General features: G+C 42.1%; 1 protein-coding gene across 1 annotated transcript in view; it reads left to right on the plus strand.

Moving 5' to 3' along the window:
• The first annotated feature begins 100 nt into the window (after positions 1–100).
• The window catches only part of Ufsp2 (UFM1 specific peptidase 2), a 29,407-nt gene continuing 9,377 nt past the window's right edge, over positions 101–20,130 (plus strand). Inside the window, exons 1-10 of the mRNA XM_084601372.1 lie at positions 101–387; positions 2,402–2,620; positions 4,832–5,042; positions 6,870–7,057; positions 9,333–9,432; positions 10,913–11,064; positions 15,016–15,118; positions 16,414–16,560; positions 17,226–17,398; positions 18,113–18,211. Of these exons, the coding sequence (XP_084457498.1) occupies positions 343–387; positions 2,402–2,620; positions 4,832–5,042; positions 6,870–7,057; positions 9,333–9,432; positions 10,913–11,064; positions 15,016–15,118; positions 16,414–16,560; positions 17,226–17,398; positions 18,113–18,211 (1,437 nt within the window). The 5' untranslated portion in view covers positions 101–342. The remainder of the gene's footprint in view (positions 388–2,401; positions 2,621–4,831; positions 5,043–6,869; positions 7,058–9,332; positions 9,433–10,912; positions 11,065–15,015; positions 15,119–16,413; positions 16,561–17,225; positions 17,399–18,112; positions 18,212–20,130) is intronic.

The raw sequence follows: 20,130 nt of genomic DNA on the forward strand, positions 1-20,130 counted from the left end.
CTAGAAAAAGAAACCAAATTTTTTCATTTTACTGATTCTTTGACATTCGATACGCATGGCACGCATGGAGCATACGTGCCAATGCGAGACACAAACCAAGCCAACCGAAGCTGACGAAAGTGCGGAAGCTAAACTATGGTGTCTAGCTAAACTTCTCCAGCTGCGACTGGTAGGAGCACGCTGTGGAAGACTGTGCTGTCTTTGATGGGCGGCACGCGTTTATCCAGCGTCGAGTTGCCTGCGACACTCTGCTTATAATTGCAGCTTACGGCGAACAGCAAAGCGGCAGCGCCGAGGCGTCAAGAAACGGTGAAGCAAGAACAGTCGAGGCCAAAGATCGTCATGTCACCAGTGTGCGACGTGGTGCTTTCGGAGCTGCTCTGTCAAGTAAGTTTCACATACTTTAACTACAGATTGCATTACCTTGTCGCTAGCCTTGCAACGCGAGTAGCTTTACACATTATTGGAGTTCGCGCTGGGCATAAAGATCTGTTTTGAGGATTTAACGATCTGGGGAGTGCGTGTCATTTTCGTGAAACTCTCAAGCCCCGCCGCGGTGGTGCAGTGGAGGTGCCTGACCAGTGCCGGAGTAACCGGGTACGATCCCGACCGCCGGCTGCTGCGTTTCAAAGGAGGCGAAACGAAGAGGTGTCTGTGTGCTTTGCGATGTCAGTGCACGTTGAAGATCCCCAGTTTGTCGAAATTACTCCGGAGCCCTCCACTACGGCACCACATTCTCTCTATCCGCTTTCACTCCTACCGTCTTCCCTTCCCTTACGGCGCGGTTCAGGTGTCCATGGGACAAGTGTGACGGATACTGCGCCTTCCCTTTCTTGTGAACCAATTATTATTATTATTATTATTATTATTATTATTATTATTATTATTATTATTATTATTATTATTATTATTCGACTCAACAGGCGAAGTCAATTAGAAGTCTCTATATTTCGTAGTTTACATATTATTTATTTCATGAGAGATGACTAATAGTGACGCAAACTCTATGGCAGTTTCATTCTGTTGTATTTCATTTTAAAAGACGGAATTAACTATCCATGACTGTTCACAAAAACGTGTTACATATTGCTTAAGCAAACTCGATAATGTAATCTTAGTTTCAGAATTCATATTACAAAATTACTAAAATTTTCTTGGTCAAAGCCTTTAATAGAGAAGGAAGAGTGCATTCACCGCATAAAGTTACAGCACTGTAGTAAAAATTATAGCGCATAATCTTGAATTTCACTGGAAGAATGTGTTTTCGATTGGCTATGCACCCTTACAGCAGAGTGCACTTTTGAGCACAGATAATCTGTATATTTGCACCATTTAAATAAAAGCCAGCAAGAACTTTTGCCGAATTGACTATTACGATTATGCCTGTGCCTGCACATACATTATTGACTGCGGAGTGTGTTTTTCCTTCAGCAAGCGTAAATCTATCCTGGTTCCATTTGTTCTCAGATGTGCATCAAACCCTGATATTGCAAGTGTCTTGCTGCATTTTGATAAATGTCCTTTCAGAACTACTAATGACAATAATATTTATCATTTACATAAGAAATAAACCGGTAATTTGTGGTGCAGTGTGCTCTGTCATTAACATACAAAATGTAAAAAACTGAAACAAAAAACAGGAAAATCACGAAAACCCCGTTTGAGAAATTCGGAATTAAGAATCTTCCGACAAACTGAATAAAATGCCTAAAAACTGTTTACATAAATACTTAGCTGTAACTAGTGTTTTTCTACCTAATGCATCAGTTTTCTGATTATAAAAATATGATTATAAGGGTATTTCTTTTACCATTCTTAAACCAAGATATTTCCAAGATATTTAATTCTTGTTGAAAATACGGTAGTGCTAATTGTTAGATGTTAAATGATGTTTACAACGAGACAAATTAGATCAATCACCTGCTTTAAAGGTGCTCCTTGAGTTCCATTAGAACATTTGATCTCCCATTTTTAATTGCATTGATGCCAGAAAAAGCTTGTGTGCAGTCCAATGAGGCAACAAAGAGTGAACTAGGGCTATAGATACATACACACTAGCACCGATAGCCAAGCTATTAGTAAGACCTATACTTTTGCAACCCTGCTGCATTGTTTGCTGACTTGTCCGAGATTTCAAAGCTCAGAAGTGAAAGGTAAATTCGTACCCCAAGAAAGCTGACATGACTGAATCCAAGTATATACCTTCACAGTTCTTGCTGTCCTAATCTTAATTAGTCTGTGTTACTATCTTGTGATGTATGCCTTAATTATTTCGTGGAGTACCGTAAAGCTTTACAGCTTCTTCATGCTTGTTCTAAATTTTGCAGGGGGCATTGTACTTCAATTTCAACTGACACACGTTTTCTGTGCTTTTTTTTTTTTTTTTTTTGCTTTTTTGCAGAGACTCCTAAAGCATCCTCATGGGTCAAGTCCAGTACTTGGCTATGTCTTTGGCCATGTCTCCAAAAAAGGCATTCAGTGCATAGGGTGTGCTGTGGACAATAATGGAGTTGTTAGGTCATTTGGGTACTCTGTGGTTGGCGTGTTTTGTATCTCAACTAACTTGTCGGACAACGAGATTTATGAACTTTGTCACCCACTTGTGCTGAAGTACCAACAGGTGAGGTTCTCAATGTTTTACTGTCATCCTACTTCTGGGTTGTTCGTGATTAAGTACCTTTGAATATTAATAATCACAGCAACCTACAGAACTGCCATCAAAAGGCATAAAGGCCCAGTTATGTCGGAACATTTGTTTATTTAACTTCACTGCTAGTCTCTCGAAACAAAGTACAGTATAGTAGCATGTTGATAAGTAATATTCCCATGCGCAGGAGGTTGGTGCATGTATTTTAATACTGTGTGCAACATTTCAGTTTCAATACGTTTTTGAAAAGCAATAATAGTTATGCTATTGGTGTAATTAATTGGGTAGAAATGAGGCAGTGCCAGATGAATGCTTAGCCGGTCAGCTTTATTGTTGACTGTTGGCCTCCAGAGGGATAATTAATTGCTGCTTACCTGAAGCCTACAGTATTTTTTCGCTAAATAACACTAATATACTAGTCAAACTTAATTTATATGTTTTACAAATTTAGTGTTAGCTTTCTTCAGTGTACTCGCTCTTCGTATTTAAACAGTCATGAAGTCCTGAAGGCATGGAGCAGATGTCACTCTCTTCACATCTGCTGTTTTCTTCTTCACTAGCTCTTTCTGTTGACTCAAAATGTGTTCTTTCAGGTGATAATATTTTACTCTAAGGAGAAGGAAAAAATTGACAATGGTTTAGCCATAGCTTCACTGCTATTCATGTTTGCAATAGGGTAATTGGTGAGACGCATGGGCTTAGCAACTTCATGCTGGAAAGCACGAAATTGCAAAAGAAAAGTGTCGTATTTAGGCATTTAAATTTTTTTATTCCATTCCTCAACTAGCCTGCACTGAAAGTATAGAAAGGGAAACATGTGGGTGGGGAGGTGAAGATCTTGCTGTCACCGCTGTCTATATTAATTTGACAAAAATCCACAGGTCCTGATGCCTTTCCCACGTATCCATCAAGACACAACTGTAAAGCAAAGCTAGGCTTGGTTGTTGCCATAGCAACACTAGGTTAGGAGGGCAAAATCGTGGGCTCGGCAAAATTCATCATTCTATGCTAAAGTGGTTTAGCACTAACGGAGTTTCATGGTGACAGTTCCAGCAAATGTGAATGGGGATCTTGTGTAGCAGTGCTAAAAAGTAGTTGACCAAAACTTGCTTCATAAAGAGTGTCATACAACTGTAGCTTATTTTCGTTTTGCCTCTTCCTCTCAGCTTCCACAAAATTTTCTCATGCTGATCCTCATTTCTGCCTTCTGGAACCCATTCCATCGATCTTTGACCTGCATATTGAAAAAAAAAAAAAAAAAAAAAACATGAGCATGGCTTTGAATTTGGACTTGCTTTGAGTGCTTTTACATTTTTTGCAGGGTTATTATTCGATAATGCAAGGATTGTTGTTTCATCTCAGGATCATGCTTGGTAATACAGGCTTCTTTTTATTTGATGGATTCTTGAAGAAACTTTGGGTCTTCTTCAGATTACTGTAGACCATATACCAAAATTTTCGTTATGGCACTCTTTTTTGGTATGAGAACTCTAGGAACATGAACTTGGCACAGACTTTCTTGTCAAGATTAATCCAGAGCCCTGCACAACAGTGTTCCTCATAATCCACGTGTGGCTTTGGCTCCACATATGTCTACCATGTTACTTGTACAGTTCCATCTTATTTCAGCTACTACTGGCAATGTGACGGCAAGTGCAAAAGGTCCTGGCCTCTCGTAACATCTGCAGATTGAATCAGTTGGAAAACATGATGTCATCGTATAGCCAACTAGTTACAAAGATAGTGTGCATTTGCCGCTGGATACCCATCAATTAACAATGGGTAAAAGCTTTCCCCTGGCCTGCTGCTTGGAGATGAAATGCTTGAAAACTGTATCTTTGACCCCACATCAAGTTCATGAAAAACACCTTGTGCCATGACACTCTTTGCTCATTGTGCTAATAAAATCAACTCTGCAATAATGTGCATTCAGCTTGTTGAGCACAAACAACTAAACTCCAAGAATACTTCTCTTAGTGGCAATACTTTCCATCGAACTTCTGTTCACCATCGAAATTGTATTAACCTGGTACTAACAAGAAGCGTTGTGGATACGTGCAGTGAAGTCATTCGGTGGTTGATTTGGCTGTGTGGCGCAGTATGCAATGCAAAACTGTTGGCCATCTCTTTTGCTTGGTCCGCTTCTGCTCTTTCAGCAGCGTTGAAGAGTCTGTCTCATTTCAGGAGGGTGCAATGAGCAACAGTTTGGAGGTTGCTGTTGTGCTGCACACAGATGCAAACAAAGCTGCTGTCTCAACCCAGCTGGTCTCCCTGGAGGCAGACTGCCCCCTGGAACCAAAGTCGGTTACCGTGATACCAGAAGTGCACACCGGTACATGCACACTTCGAGCGCGTGCTTCTGTGATGCTCTCCTTTGAGATGGACCAGGACACCAGTTAGTATTTACTTTTTACAGTTGTCTACTTGCTGCTCGCTAGACATTCAGTATTGTTAAAGCCTTTATTCAGTCATTCAAGCGCAGACTGTCATGTGACTGGTAACACTACATAGTGCATATATATGTGTGTGCAGCGTGCGTGTGTGCATGTGCGTGCGGTGCGTGCATGTGTGTGTGTGTGTGTGTGTGTGTGTGTGTGTGTGTGTGTGTGTGTGTGTGTGTGTGTGTGTGTGTGTGTGTGTGTGTGTGTGTGTGTGTGTGTGTGTGTGTGTGTGTGTGTGTGTGTGTGTTTTGACCAGAATTAGTCCTGTGATGACTTTAGGGAGAAAGAATATAAATGCAAAGCAGAAGGAAAAACAACGTGCCGATGCTGGGAGTTGAACCCACGACCTCCGAATATCGCATCCATTGCTCTACCAACTAGTGGTTCAACTCCCATCATTGGCGCATTGTTTTGCCTACCGCCTTGCATTTATATTCTTCCTAAAATCATCACAGGACTAATTCTGGTCAAGATCAACTACAAAACACTAAAAAAATAATAATAATAATAACAATATCCCCATATGTTTACCTTGGGCTCGTAGACTGTTGGCTCCTTTAATTGTATCATAATGAGCCCCTCATTTCCCTGAAATTTTCTGCTGTATATATATGCTTGCACTCTTGAAAAGGGCACCACTGGACACACTGCGTGGCAGTTTGGTTCTTGCATAGATGCTAGTGGTCTGTACAAGCAAACAAAGACATGTCATGCCAGTTATAGTGGTGTGGCACATGAGAGTGTCAAGCATGTTTTTCTACTCTGAAGTGAGTACTACAGTATCAAGATAAGCTTCTGTTCTTCCTTGGAATGAAGCTTGTGCCTAGGCGTATCTTATCGTACTGAAGTATAATTTAGCACCATTATAGTGCACTTTGAGTGTGCACTGAGGAGTGAGACAGGCTCTGGCTTTTCTTATTACCTTAAAAACTGATTACGAAAACCAATGATTAAAATTTACAAAAGTATGTGCATATCGTGGGTCCAAACATGATCGTTTGGCAGTGTGAGGGCTACTTAGTGACCGCTAATAGTACCTTCTACATATTCTTCCCACTGCAGAAAAGATTTCTGAGTTAGCACACTGAGCTCATTTTCAGCACATTAGCTCTAACTCAGCTCATCTAGGATGGTGCGTCAATGATAGTGCTGGGAAACATGTGGCAGTACTAAAAGGAGAGTTTTTTGGGCATCTTCTGCTGCATTGCACACAGTGCTTCTGCAGTGCACAGAGTCAAATGAAATAATCTTTGCAAATCGTGGAACAATTTGTCACACATGACAAAAGTGACAGGTATTCCAGTGCCTAATCTGTCGGGCTCAACTACAAAGAGAAGCAGTGTCTGCATTCTACCTTGCCTGCTGCATGTTCACTGCCATGTTTCTTATCTTCTGTGTGTGTGTATTTTTATTTTATTATGCATCTCCTTTTTGTATTTAGATATGTCTACATACCGTGAAGGTTTAAGTTGTTGTTTAGCTTTATGTACCGTGCTTCTTATTCATGTCATAAATGATCATGCACTTTTGGCTATACATAATAGGTGGTTTTCAAATAATGTTGACTAATGCTTCAATTTCACAATCCGCTGCATTCATTCAACTTTAGTATTCCTTTTAGGTGAGACAGGCTAGACAAGGTTAGGTATGGCATGGAACTGCGTAATCATTTTCACCGGGCTGTGATTGTGTTGCCTACCATGTGACTGTCTGATGCTGCATGTTGTGTTTGGACAAGCTCCCCATAGGCATTGATGACTGCTTTTCTTCATTGTGCTTAGAGTACCTTCAACAGAATTTAGAAGTGGCCGCATCACGAATAAAGCGTCGTCTGGTGCCAGATGTGCTGGCGCTTCAACTGGATGGCAGCGGAGTGCTCATGAGAAGGAACTCTCCTGAAAAGGCCCTCTCAGACTTAGTCGACCAATCAGGCGATGGTGGTCGACAGCGGCGCCTCAAGAACAACCAGGTGATAATCATTTTAGGGAAATAACCAGGTGATAACCGGGCCGTAGAACTACAGAGAGTGCTGCAGTTTTCCTAGGCATCTTGCTTTGGTGGAAGCAAGGATTGCTAAAACAGAAAAAAGTAAGAGAATGCCTATTTGAGTTATGTAAACTTTGTTAATGATCATGTTTTCAGTGTCAATAGGCTATTTATATAGCGCCCCGCTTTGGTTGTGCAGAGGTTAAGACACTCGACTGCTGTGCCCAAGGATGCGGGATCAAATCTAGGCCGCAGCGGCCGCTTTTCGAATGAGGTGAAAAGCTAGGTGCCCATGTGCTGTGAGATGGAAGTGTGTGTTAAAGAAGCCGGGGTGGTCGAAATTTCCGGAGCCATAGCCTTAGCCTCTCATAGCCTTAGTCTCTTTGCCACAAGAAAAACATAAGAAAGGGTGAAAATCTTGCCTATGCCAAACTCATCTTTCATTGCTAATTATTCTTGTATGTTGCACAGAAATAACATAAACTAATGTAAAATATAGTTTTCATATCCTGCAGTGCTTTGTAAAATGTGATACTTTGGTAGGGTAGTTAACAAAAAAATATCACTTGACCAAGCATGTGAATTTTGTCATAATTTGACTAGTAAAGATTGGTTCAGGTGTAAGAAGCTAAAGGGAAAATAATTTTATGCCCAAAGTTCAAACTTCAAAGTTTATTTGCAACCAGTTGTTGCGAGGAACCCAGGGGAAAAGCTGCATAAACTGCTTGAGAGGTCTCTACTTCAAAGCTTTTTACAGAGCAGCATTGACGGTAACAAAATTAGGCTGGTAGAAAAAAAAATTATATTAAATGACCACATATATACTGCTTGTATGCTGAACTTTGAAAAAAAGAACAATGGATACACCTTCTCCTTGTTATGCACATTACAAAAAAATACCCAAGGGGATTAGGAGGGAGGAGGTAATCAAACATTGAAGAGGCACGAGTAGGTAAAATGGCAGTAGCAACGTGGACTACAATGTGAACATTTCGCGAAGTTGCTTGAAACTCATTGATGGCAGAACAAGGTTATCACGGCAGTACAGTTCATTTAAGAGTTTCGGTAATGTGTACTGCATCATTTGTCTGCCATAATTGGTACGGCATTTACGAACATTCCAAGGCTCTGCTTTGTGGGCATTATGCGCTGCTTTGCTTTGTTCTAACCCAACGAGTTTGATCAAGGTCCCACCAATAGTTATATGTTGACTTTATTGGCATAACGTTGTGCGTTTGAAAAAGACCAGCGGTGTGATAAAAATATGGAACTTTACATGCAATGCGTACGACCTATTTTTGTAAAACAGTAAGTTTGTTGATATTTTCAGCTGTTGTCGCTCATACGAGACATCCGTAGTTAATAGATGAGAACAAAGAGTTACGAAGCAGCATGTTGACTGTCGTAGGAAAATTAAAGTACTGATGACACATGATACCTTTCAAGCCATCTCTGGTAAATTCACCTCTCACATTCCACGTGTTCTTGCTTCGAAGTTTTTCTTTTGTTGTGAATGCAACATTACGCCAGGTTTCAGCTCGTCGCGCATGCCGTGGCTACGGCCACGAATGACCTCGAACAGCCGCGCCTAGCAATTGCTTAGCCGAGCTCCACCAGATGGTGCTGCAGTCAGCGCCGCGCCACTGCCACTTGCTCTCTCCAGATGTGTGCTCCTCTGCCCGTGTGCTCCGTGGGCAGAGGAGCACACATCAAGGTCTCGCCAAAGCGAGATCTCGGGTAGCCGCAGCTACGCTGTGAAGAGGTGTAGCTACGGTCTCCTCATAACATTTGAATTCACGTTACCCCTATGCCACGGGCAGGAGCTGCCAACTCGGGTTGCTCCTTTCATATAGGAGGGCGATATCAGAATCAGCTTGCCAGAACCGTTTGCATTCTAGATACCCCTATGACACGCAAGGACGTCCATAAGGCTTGGTTACAGTGTGACTTTATATGTGGGCTGGTAGCTTACGCTCTCGCGTCATACCCTTAAAGGATGACCTTAAGTGTCCCCAATAATGTAGCACCTTACACTGATAGGGCGTGATAGGGGAATAATGTAGCAGGCAAAAGAAGCTTCCACCGTTAACCAGAGCTAAACCACAACTAATCTTTTTTTTTCCTTTATTAATTTACTCGCAAGGTTTCTCAATCTCTTTAATGGAGCTGGTTTATACCTAAGCTTTGTTTACACGTCGGATGGTACTGGTCGCCTCAGTGAGACGTGGCAGTGCAAACTCTCTTTTGCATTCTTTTAGCTGGGGATACTCAGCTTTGCTGTCCTGGTGCAGTCCACAGGGGAGGCTGCAGTTGAAGCATGTGGAAAAGCCTACACACCAGTCATCCACTACCAGAGAAGTAAGTGGAAAGTGGTGACACATTGGTAAAATGTGTTACTATCTGCTACACTTTAACTTGGCCCAGCACCTCTACTTTTAATTCCTTTGATGTGGAAATGTGGCTGGATGTTGGGAAGTTGCCTATTATACTTTGTTTCACAACCTTTTTCTTTGCGACCAAAGCAACATGCATGAAAATGCTTACAAAGGAAGGTAAACATACGCTGTAGGCACTTTTATTGTCTGTGTTGTGTGTGACCCTCTTTCTCTCTCCATATTTTTTTGTGCACTGTCGTGTCCATCATGAGAGGCCAGTAGGCCTAGAAAACCACATTGTCCTTATCTTCGCGAAAGTATGCGGTGCACATGTGCTAAATTCCTGGTTTCACTGAAAATAAAATGAGCAGCAGGATGACAATGCATCTGTTGCTGTGAGCAAGTGCTATAGACCTCCTTGCAATGGCGTTGATAGTGCTCTCTGTCCCTCTTCTGACATGGCAGGGCCTGCTGCAATAGTAGTTTGGAAGCGTTCATCAATCCTGCACAGCATAAAAATGCTGTGTTGTACTGTGCTATTTCCCTGCGTCTCATGAGAGCAGTGTAATATTGCATAGTGTGGCTGCAACTGCTGCAGAGCAGGAATAATTGAGATCATTTGAGGATTCCTTAGTTTTGTAGTGAACTCATCTTGAATTGAGGCGTTGGTGGTGATTGTGAGGATGCATTGTAGCTCTCGCTAAACAAAACTGATGGAAATGCTGCAGCCATATTTTTTTTGCTTTATTGCTGTTAATCGCACGTGTTGATTGCCTTAGGAGAAATGACGAGGGCATAGCAGAGTGCAGAGTAGGATGTCTGTGGAATATGTATGCATACTTAGTTGATGTAGACACAGGGAAGACATAAACGGCATGACATGGGTACAGCAATGTGGCGTCGGTGCGCATTTTGCTGAGCCTGGCTGTGTTTGGCTGTGTTGTTATTTGTGCCAGTTTGAGTACCTTGCAGAAACACCAACCCACACAATGCAGCACGAGAGAGTAATATGTGGCCCAAACTCGCACTTTTGGGCACTTTTGTGGCAGGGAGGTAACTGGTTATAATTTAACTGCGAACCCAGTACAACGTTACCTGATAAAACTTTGGCACTAACATTGAACTTCTTTTCTAGTGGGTTATGCTGCCTCAGTGGCTAAACCTTTCTTAACATACAAAAAAAAATAAGGAGAAGCATATCACCCAGGAAATCTTAAAATATGTCAGGCTGAGCATCTGATTGTGCGGCTGCATTTGTTTTTGTTTTAAATCATTTTTTAGAAAAGCTGTTTGCTACTTAGTGCTGTTGCTTCATGAGTTCCCAAGCTATGTTACACATAGTGGTTCTTGTAGTGCACTCTCTGGCAGCAAGCGTAGTGTGACTGGTGATCTGGCCAGCTGTTATAGGTTGTAGTGCAACAGCTTCTTTACCCAGCACGTGCTGGGTTATATGCTCTGCCAAGGGGTGTTTCAGAGCAGCTCTGTGGTGCTGCCTTTGGATGTGGTTGCCACCGTTGGAGTGGATGACCCTGTTCCTGATGTCATTGACCTCTTGGCCCAAGAGTTGGCGAACCAGGTGGACCAGATGGTGTGCTGCATTGCACGGTTCTCCAAGGTGAGGCATGGTAGTGCTACTGGCATGTGTCATTCATAATGGGCATGATTCAGGAGCAAAACACGTTTTCTTTGGCTAGTTTTGTGCATTCTAATAAAATAGCAAGCTTTTTGCAGACTATTCAACTTGAAATTGGGCATGGGATCGGTGCAGCTCACTAACATTCTTTTCAGAGGTACAGTCATGAGATTTGTGTTCATGAATGTGGTAGTGCACATTGAACTGAGGTCGCATGCATTCTTTGTGCAGCTACGGTTGTTCGACAAGCAAATGCACCCCTGGCTAGCACGTGCAAGCTGCCTGCTACCCCTGCTCTTGGCAGCACACTCGGGTGACCGATAACAAAGAGCCTCACTACGCAATGCTTGTTGCTAGGTGTACACAGCATGCAGCACTCTTATGAGTGCACCCTTTAATTAATCATATCGTAACATGTAGTAGACAGTGAGTCCGGTTATGAAGCAACAAATGACGAATAGAGGGGAGCATGGGCTCTCGGAAGACATCTATAGCCTCACGAGTGCCAAGTGTGATGTCAAATTACTTATAGACCACACTAGGCTGTGCTGTTTGTACGGAGTGACCTGCAGGGGGGGGGGGGGGGGGGGGGGGGCATGTTTGCAATCATAAATCTCATGCCTAGGCTCACCGCCACAAGAAACTGAAGCACAATGTATGCACAAGAAATACACTGAAATAGTGCAAAATGATGTTTATTTGTGGCATGCTATTTAGGCAGATTTTATGGTGAAAAGGCTTTATTTTTTTTATTTATTTAAGGGAAGATGCATTATTTAGTTTGCATAGGGGGTTGCTGCACCTGTTCCTAAAAAACCTTTTTCCTCATTCAGCCATGGCTACACATGCAGCAGGGGTGCAACAGCTGTGCCAATTGTGCCATTTTGATGCAGCTGTATATATCTGCACCAAGCTGTACCATAAGCATTCCCATAAAATGACCTTAAAATGCCCCCACTAGTTGCAAAAGTTTGCCATAGGGCTTTTTTTTTTTTTTATTTATTTAAGGGAAGATGCATTATTTAGTTTGCATAGGGGGTTGCTGCACCTGTTCCTAAAAAACCTTTTTCCTCATTCAGCCATGGCTACACATGCAGCAGGGGTGCAACAGCTGTGCCAATTGTGCCATTTTGATGCAGCTGTATATATCTGCACCAAGCTGCACCATAAGCATTCGCATAAAATGACCTTAAAATGCCCCCACTAGTTGCAAAAGTTTGCCATAGTCAGGGACCACTTTCTGCGACTGTGATACGGCCAGTCACAACGTTTCAGATGCTGCAGGGAGTGTCACTGTACTTTTAGATTTATTTTGAGATGGTGTCGCGCCGTTCTAATGCCTACTCATATTTTTCTCTCTTACATCCACATACTTCTTTCAGTCTTCGAGTACGCTGAACTGTTTGTTTTAGGATGCTTCACCTCACGAGAAACAGACCTTGCAGTGAAACATCAACATAATGCAAAGGGGCCGTTTGTAACGAGGCGCCACTGCTACCGCGTCGCACTGCAAAAAGGGCCGTGGTGGTACTTGTGATTTTGGAGCAATACTTCAACACTGTGTTTTAAGCGCACCAGATGCTTTAAATGGATGTTGATCAAGTTTTTTATGCGACTCTTGGAAGTTTACAATATTTTGTTGGGCATTCATGTACAGCATGGTTGTTCTTATGCTGTCTCGTCGATGGGCTCACTTTCCCGTCGTCAGATAGTGTAGGAGGTGCGTCAGTTATGGCTTTTGTGTTTGTGCTAATATAACTTGAGGTGGTACATGTGGAATTTATTTCAGGCGTCAGCAGGTCGAAAAACACGCAGTAGCCTTAGCTATTGAATTCCATAACGCCACAGTGGAGCACAAGACTGCCAAAATTAACATTTATGGATGCTGGAACATTGAAATACTATGAAGTCTGCTCTGTGCACGAAATATATAACCTAATTTCTCAAGTCATTGCCCACTTCCCCTTAATTAAAATATCATGTCAAAACCACCGTGTCATCGTCAGCCCATAGAAAGCATGAATCGCGGGCCGAAGACACATTCGCTCGTCAGTTTTTTTTACTTGCGACTTGCTTTCTTTCCTGCTTTCGGCATTTGCCCTTTCGCCTTTTGGTCATTCTTTTTTGTCCCTTTTTCTGTGCTTGCTTTTGAATCAACATTGTTTTTTGTTTTGTTTTTTACTATGGATTGCAGTTACGACTTCGAATTGGGCTCTTCTGGAGCTGCCCTCGCACGACGCAAACTGTGGATTTGGCACAGTAAAACATTGTTTTATAAGCCTTGCGAGCGAGATAAGATCCCGTGATTAAGACTGTCAAATTGCGCTAGATGCAAAAAAAAAAAGAAATGCTTATCGTCTAGCATACGCTGCGCTGGTGATAGGTGGCCCTCCCTAGATTTCCTTTGGATCACATTCATGCGGTCCAATATTGACATCTCCATTTTTTGTGAGGTTCTTCCCTGTTTAACGGCTCCAAAATTTGAATTCATGCTGCAAAATGCAGCACTCCCACCTTCCTCCCTTGCAGTGCAAGGGAGGAAGGTGGGAGTGAAAGTGGAAAGAGAAAAAGGTGTGTAGTAGTGGAGGGCTCCGGAGTAATTTTGACCACCTGGGGATCTTTACCGTGCACTGACATTGCACAGCACATGGACGCCACTTCGTTTCGCCTCCATCGAAACGCAGCCGCCGGCGGTCGGGATCGAACCCGGCTACTCCGGCACTTCACAAAAAGGCCTGTTGCATTTTGGGGAGGCTTCACTGCCCAGTCGACGCGGGCAGGCAATGCGGTGCAGCGTCCCCAAAACGCGACAGGGCCATTTTGTGAAGAGGGGCCTTCCCCTTTTATGAAGATGGCCGTCTCGGAAGTGCAAGTCCACGTGGTCAAGCACTGCAGTGAAGTGCACCGTGCAGTGAAACTGCTGTGAATTCGAACACTTTCGGTTATTCGGTAATTTTTGAATATTTGAAAAATTCAAATAGTATCAGTTTTTGAATACAAGTACAAATCAGATAACAACAAACATATTCTATTCATATTCCAAATTTCTAATATATGCACTCCCCTAATTTAATTACATATTTGGTAATTTGGTCCAAAATGGTGATGCATTCAAACAGCTGATACATATTGCCTTCCTAAGTGCCATGGCATAAAAAACACATGCCATCCGTATGTTATTTCTGGGTGCCATTCGGTGTGTATGTATGGTGGTAAGTGCCTCTGAATAAATCGGTTGTGAGTTGCACTCACCCTGTTTTTGTATCGTCCAGTTTGGACAAATCTTTCCATTTTACTAAGAATTGTGAGGTAGCATTGTTGAATTTGCATTGTATTTCTGAATTTAATGCTTTACGTTTAAAATGGGCAATTCTTCTGTGTTGTTTTCTACAGCAAAAGCTGTTTTGCAGTTACTGCGACTTGGTGACAATGCAGTAGCTACCTGTGACTAATGGTGCAAGTGTTGTGCATGCCATTGACAGCTGCTAACAGCTTGTTTGTTAGTAGGGCATCGGTACTCGGACTTTGTGGCAACAGTGAAGCCAAAACACTATCAGGGTGATCAAGTACAGCGACTGCCTTTTTTCATCATGGCTTTTGAACATGTGATGTGGAGTGTCTGGATATTGTTGAGAGCTTTAAAGCCACATTAGTTAACTCATAGGAGAGCATTGAAGATGCTTTGTCTTTGAAGGCACCAGTATGCAGAACCTGAACAGAGGCAACAGCAACCATTGGAAGTGTTTTACCAATGATTCTTATCTGCAACCTGATGTAAGATACCGTACCTACTGTGGTATCTACATCTGCAGTCGTAAAATTGAGCCACAAAGGCAGCCCAATGTCCTGTCAGAATTTCTAATGAAAAGCATGATCCTTGCAAGAGTACACACAACATTTTGATTTTAAGCAAAAGCAACATTTTTTGCACAGGCTGGCAGTGTGTGCAGTGCGGAACCATTCCACTTCTGGCCGGCCGAGTGTGGTCACTGGATCACCGTTGTCTACCCAAGTGGCATTCCCCAGGACAGCCTCAGTAAATGCCTCTTATTTCCTCTTTTTTTTTTTTTTACTTTTATCCGTTTTGTTAACACTGAAACACCCACTGACCTTCTTGTTGATTGCTAGCAATCATCGCTCTGACCCTGCTACAGTAAACTGGGATATTGTAAAAACCCAGATATGGTAAAGTGAAGCTGAAGTCCCAGTTCATCTTCCATAGATGACTGCATTTTCCACTCTTTTTATTAAAAAAGACATTTTTAGCAAAAATCGGTTATAGTAAAGTGCGTCTGGCCACAGCAAAGACTTCCCACGAAATGACATCGCTGCACACGCGCCACCGAAGCTCGCAAAATAAATTGTTTTCGAAAAAAAAAAAAAAAAAACGAGAGTTTTTTTAAATAGCTTTACCACTGGGCTCAGCAGCTCTTAGGAGAAGCCAACTTTTCGTAGACCTTAGAGCCATGAGGGAAAGCATACATCGCGTAGGGGAAAAAAATTAAAGCTTTTTACAAGCATAAAAAGGCCGTGCAGTCTGTTCAGAAAGTAAAAGAAAGTAAAAGTGCAGCAAGAAATTGCTAAAAGAAGAATCGGCCAAACATTTGCAGCTCTGTGCAGCAGGAAGCACGATTGAGGCAGTGGTGGCAAGAAGTGGAGGTGTGCCGTGTGCAGTTTTGCAGCGCTTGAGTGCAGTGCGCATTTCTCATCTATTGCCTTAATAAAGACGGAAACAGTGAAAGATGACGCGGTGTTCATGCAAGGCTTTGGTTTTCACACAAAATCAAATTCTGTTCTGTAGCCACGTTGCTCTCATGCTTAAGAGGTACTTCCATGAAATGTAAACAAAATATCTTATAACTGAAAAAATGGCATGAAGAGACAATAAGAGAGGGATACAAGATATTTTAGAGTTTTTTTTTTTTTCATTAAGCAACAAAACGTGTTCATTAAGTAAGCATTTAATTACCAGAAAGCATCTTCACGGCCATGTCATCACCAACAGCTGATATAGTAAAGATTTTTTCATTCCCAGTGACTTTGCTATAAAGGGGTTCTACTTATAGTAATTCCCAGACAGTGTAGGACGGTTTCTAAATGTAAAAGATTGTTGTTCACTGCTGTGCCTAGTTTTTGCTTAGAGCTCAGTGTTAACTATGAAGAGCTCTTGAAATATGAGTGACATGAAGTCATTTATTATCTGAGTTGTTTTGATATTGTAACTCTCCCCTGTGAAAGGCCTCACTAACATGTACAGCTGTGGATCTCACACAAACCTAATGCATTCTGACTGAATGGCAAAAGTTTCAATGGCATTTGGTGCTTGTGCAGTATCTTGTCGTCGAGAGCTTCATCGATTGCTCCTCCTGCCCGAGGATCGGCCCTACTTCCGCAAGACCAATGCCTATGCATTCCCTGATGACCTGGCCTCTGAACCGTACCTGCGCAATGTCCACGTTGGCCTCAGCCCTCCTACTGGTGAGTTGCATATATATTCTGGACAGCGTTTTGGTGCACACCACTTCCTAATTGTGAGTTGTTTGTTTCCTTAATTTATTCATTTCATGGACTCCAGTACAGTCATACTCAAAAGGAACTGAAGGTTAATTTTGAGGGCAGAATTTGAACTTAGGGTAATTCTTAAATGGTGCTGCTGATGATCTGTGCAGCTTGGTACATAGTGTCCATACCACTCATGTATAACATATGCATCGTCATTGCTACGAAATCATTTTGTGCCATAAATGAAGACAGGGAGCAGAGGAAGTAGCTGTTCAGATTAGCGGCTTTGCACCTTGAGTTCCAAATGAAATTCCTGCATCGATAAATATTTGGGGAGAATGTTTAGCTTTGCTGTGAAATTTGGCTGTTACTGCCAGAAAAATGCACTAAGAAAAGCTTGAGGGCACAAAATAGGACAGCTTTCATTGCTACTTGTGGAAGAATCTAGGCAATGTAGCACCCCGTGTAGATGCAGGCAGCCCAGGGTGCTTCATCTACCTTACTCTGGTGCAAGAAAGAGGGGTCTTGATATTTTTTTATTCTTATTGCTTTATTTCGCCAACGTAAGCACAGCTTTGTGGCTTTTTTCATGTCATGGCAACCTGCACATTGGCACTGATGGTCCATTATTTCCTGGGCAGGATGTGAAGTGCGGCTGGTGAGTGGACAGTACAAGTACCGCCACTACCAACAGGACCGAATGGATGACAATGGTTGGGGCTGTGCCTATCGCTCGCTGCAGACCATCGTCTCCTGGTTTCAGCTGCAAGGGTACACCGAGTGTGCCACGCCCAGCCATCGTGAGATACAGCAGGTAGGAACTGCACTTTCATTGGTCCTATTCCCACTGTATGCGAAACACAGTTCACTGTGAAGCTGTGGCTTCAACATGCATGACTGTGGACAGCAAGAAACAGATTATCTGCACTGAACTCGCATAAACAGTTGGGAGACCGGCGTACAGCTTGGCATCATTCTGGTCAATAGAAGGCATGGGCTCTCACTGCCCAGACAGACTGCTTACTTTACAAGTTTACGTAATTATTGAAGAAAAGGCTATAATGTTTGTACTGGTCAATTTTAAAATGAGGTCAATCAGTGGAAATCACATGTAGGTGGGATGAAGCAGTTAGTGAATGTGAGGAACATAAGACATTAAAAGTATGTCAAATACAAGGTGAATTTAAAGGTGTTGTGATGAGACTGTTAATTGGTTTGGTTTGGTAAAACTTTATTTCCCACAGTAGGGGTCCTGGAGGACACTCGGCTAGGCGCAAGGTGTAGAGGGCAACTCCCACGTCGGCACAGAGAGCCCGAAGCTCTCCGCCGCCGCGCGGGCCTCCTGGACAGCCCGAAGCTGATCATGTAGTGAAGCACTTTTTAACTGTTAATGAACTTTACATAAAAACTTTGTACATGTACCTGTAGATTGAATTGTTTCAACTTTCTACTAAGCCTTTATTGAGACAGGCCACCACTAGAAGTGCGCGAAAAGTTTAATAACAGCTTTTTTTCTGGTGGCTCTTAGATACTGGTGGACATTGGAGACAAACCGGCATCCTTTGTTGGCTCAAAGCAGTGGATTGGCTCTCAAGAGGTTGGTTACTGCCTCAACAAGCTACTCGATGTAAGTGACCTTCGGCACATGTGCCAATGCAGCTTTTCTCCTGCAACGTCTTGTGTAGAAGTTAGCAAAATATAGAAAAAGTTAGCAATGTTTGCAAAATTGCCTTCCCTACTCTTCTCTCCATCCAATTAATAACCACTGTTCAATTGTACAGTTGTTCATCAAATTTTTTTTTTAAGTCTGTAATATTATCTGTATTGCCTTAATTCTGTCTTTTTTTTGTGTGTGTGATGAAGCACATGCGTACTGCCTTTACTTGAATAATGCATATACTCAGTCACTGACATCAGTATTTTAAAGATTTTCCAGGGTGCATTAGGCTACACATAGGAATGCACCTCCTAAATTTTTTATAATTTAAGGGGAGGTGCGATGTGAGTAAATAAGCAGTGGCATTCCTCCAACTTCCAAAGATTACCGCACAAATAGCTGCTGTTTCAAGTGTGCACTGTGTAGTAGACCTGGATATGTTTTATTGTTTTGTTTTTCCCCGGGTTTAATTTAAGATACACTACACTATAAAGTGAACTTGTGAACTGCTTGCTCATTTTCATTGAAATTTTCAGAGGTAGTTCATATCACTGCTGGCGATGTCTCTGCCAGATTTCATTATCTTAGATTAAGTAAGAAGAATGTCATGTAGCATGTGTGACAAGCATGACTGCTTGCTTAGTAAAGCTGCCATTCAGATAACAAAGATAATTTTGCTGGTTCTTTATGCTGCTTGGCTTTAGAAATGTGTTGAGCACAGAGCTGTGGAATCCTTCAATCTTCGCTATTTTTTTGCAAGATATCTACCGCATGAAAAAACAAAAAAAAAAAAAACACTTCGTTTTTAATCATTTTATTGACTGATTTTCTGGTATGAAAACTGGACAATAGTAAACAAACCAAACTCACAGTTTTTATCACAAAATGTTGTCCCAAAAAATTCATTACAGTACTACTATTATTGAGTAATATATTGAATCAATAGGTTTTCTAAGCTGACAATTTACTGAAAGAAACAGGAAGTGAAAAAAACAGACTCACAAGATTGAAAATCATCTCACTTTATTTTGAGAGCTCGAGTGTTCAAGAAAACTGCCCAGCAGAATAACGAAATTCAGCAGAGATGATTCCAGCAGCAATATAAATTTGCTCTGCAACTTTCATAACTTTCATTGAAAACGAGCAAGCTGTTCAAAAGTATTTAGTGTAGTGTCCCCCCTTAACAAGGCAGCTTCATTTCTGTTTTTTTTTTTTTTTTCAGTGAATATTATTTTCTGTGGATGAATGACCATTCCCTTGCAGTCGAAATTCACTTTGAATTTGTCCTTGCTTTTTATCAGCCTGAGCATTTTATTTACTAGCAGCTGACTTTGATATGTTTGCTAGTTATTAGTAAAGCACTTACAGCTATGTTTGCTGAAAGAAACATTGTCACCAGTAAATGGAGCAATGGAAGTCAACTGATGGAGCGGACTCAGGCAAAAGTGGAAGTGGAACTGGATTCCTAAATGCTGGCCTGTCATGTTATCACTAGGATGTTGGGCTAGGTTGAATGAAACGGTGGGGCATAACGCAGTCTGCGTGTTGACAGGGATGAAACTGGTTATGCATGGTTTCGAGTGTACTTACTTGCAGTGCAGAAACCTCCTTAACTATCCAACTTCCACGAGTAACGGACGGTTGTCAACAACGCTGCGTTAGCAGGTGGCGTTTGGCAAAGAGGTTGATCCTCCTGGTCTGTAAGAGGTGTGCCAGATTGCGAAGCGGTCCCTAAAAACTAACAGCTGTGCTGTATTTTACGCAACAGTGCACTGGTTCATCATGCCCCTGGTTGCAGTGCCTAATTAGTTAATTTTATCCTTCGAATGACTGTTCACCCTAGCCAGTCAGGCTTGGCATGCATATCATTAATACTGACCTTTTTCTTT

Source organism: Amblyomma maculatum, chromosome 4, assembly GCF_055883805.1.
Source record: "Amblyomma maculatum isolate TAMU_Amacu chromosome 4, ASM5588380v1, whole genome shotgun sequence".
NCBI classification, from domain to species: Eukaryota; Metazoa; Arthropoda; class Arachnida; order Ixodida; family Ixodidae; genus Amblyomma; species Amblyomma maculatum.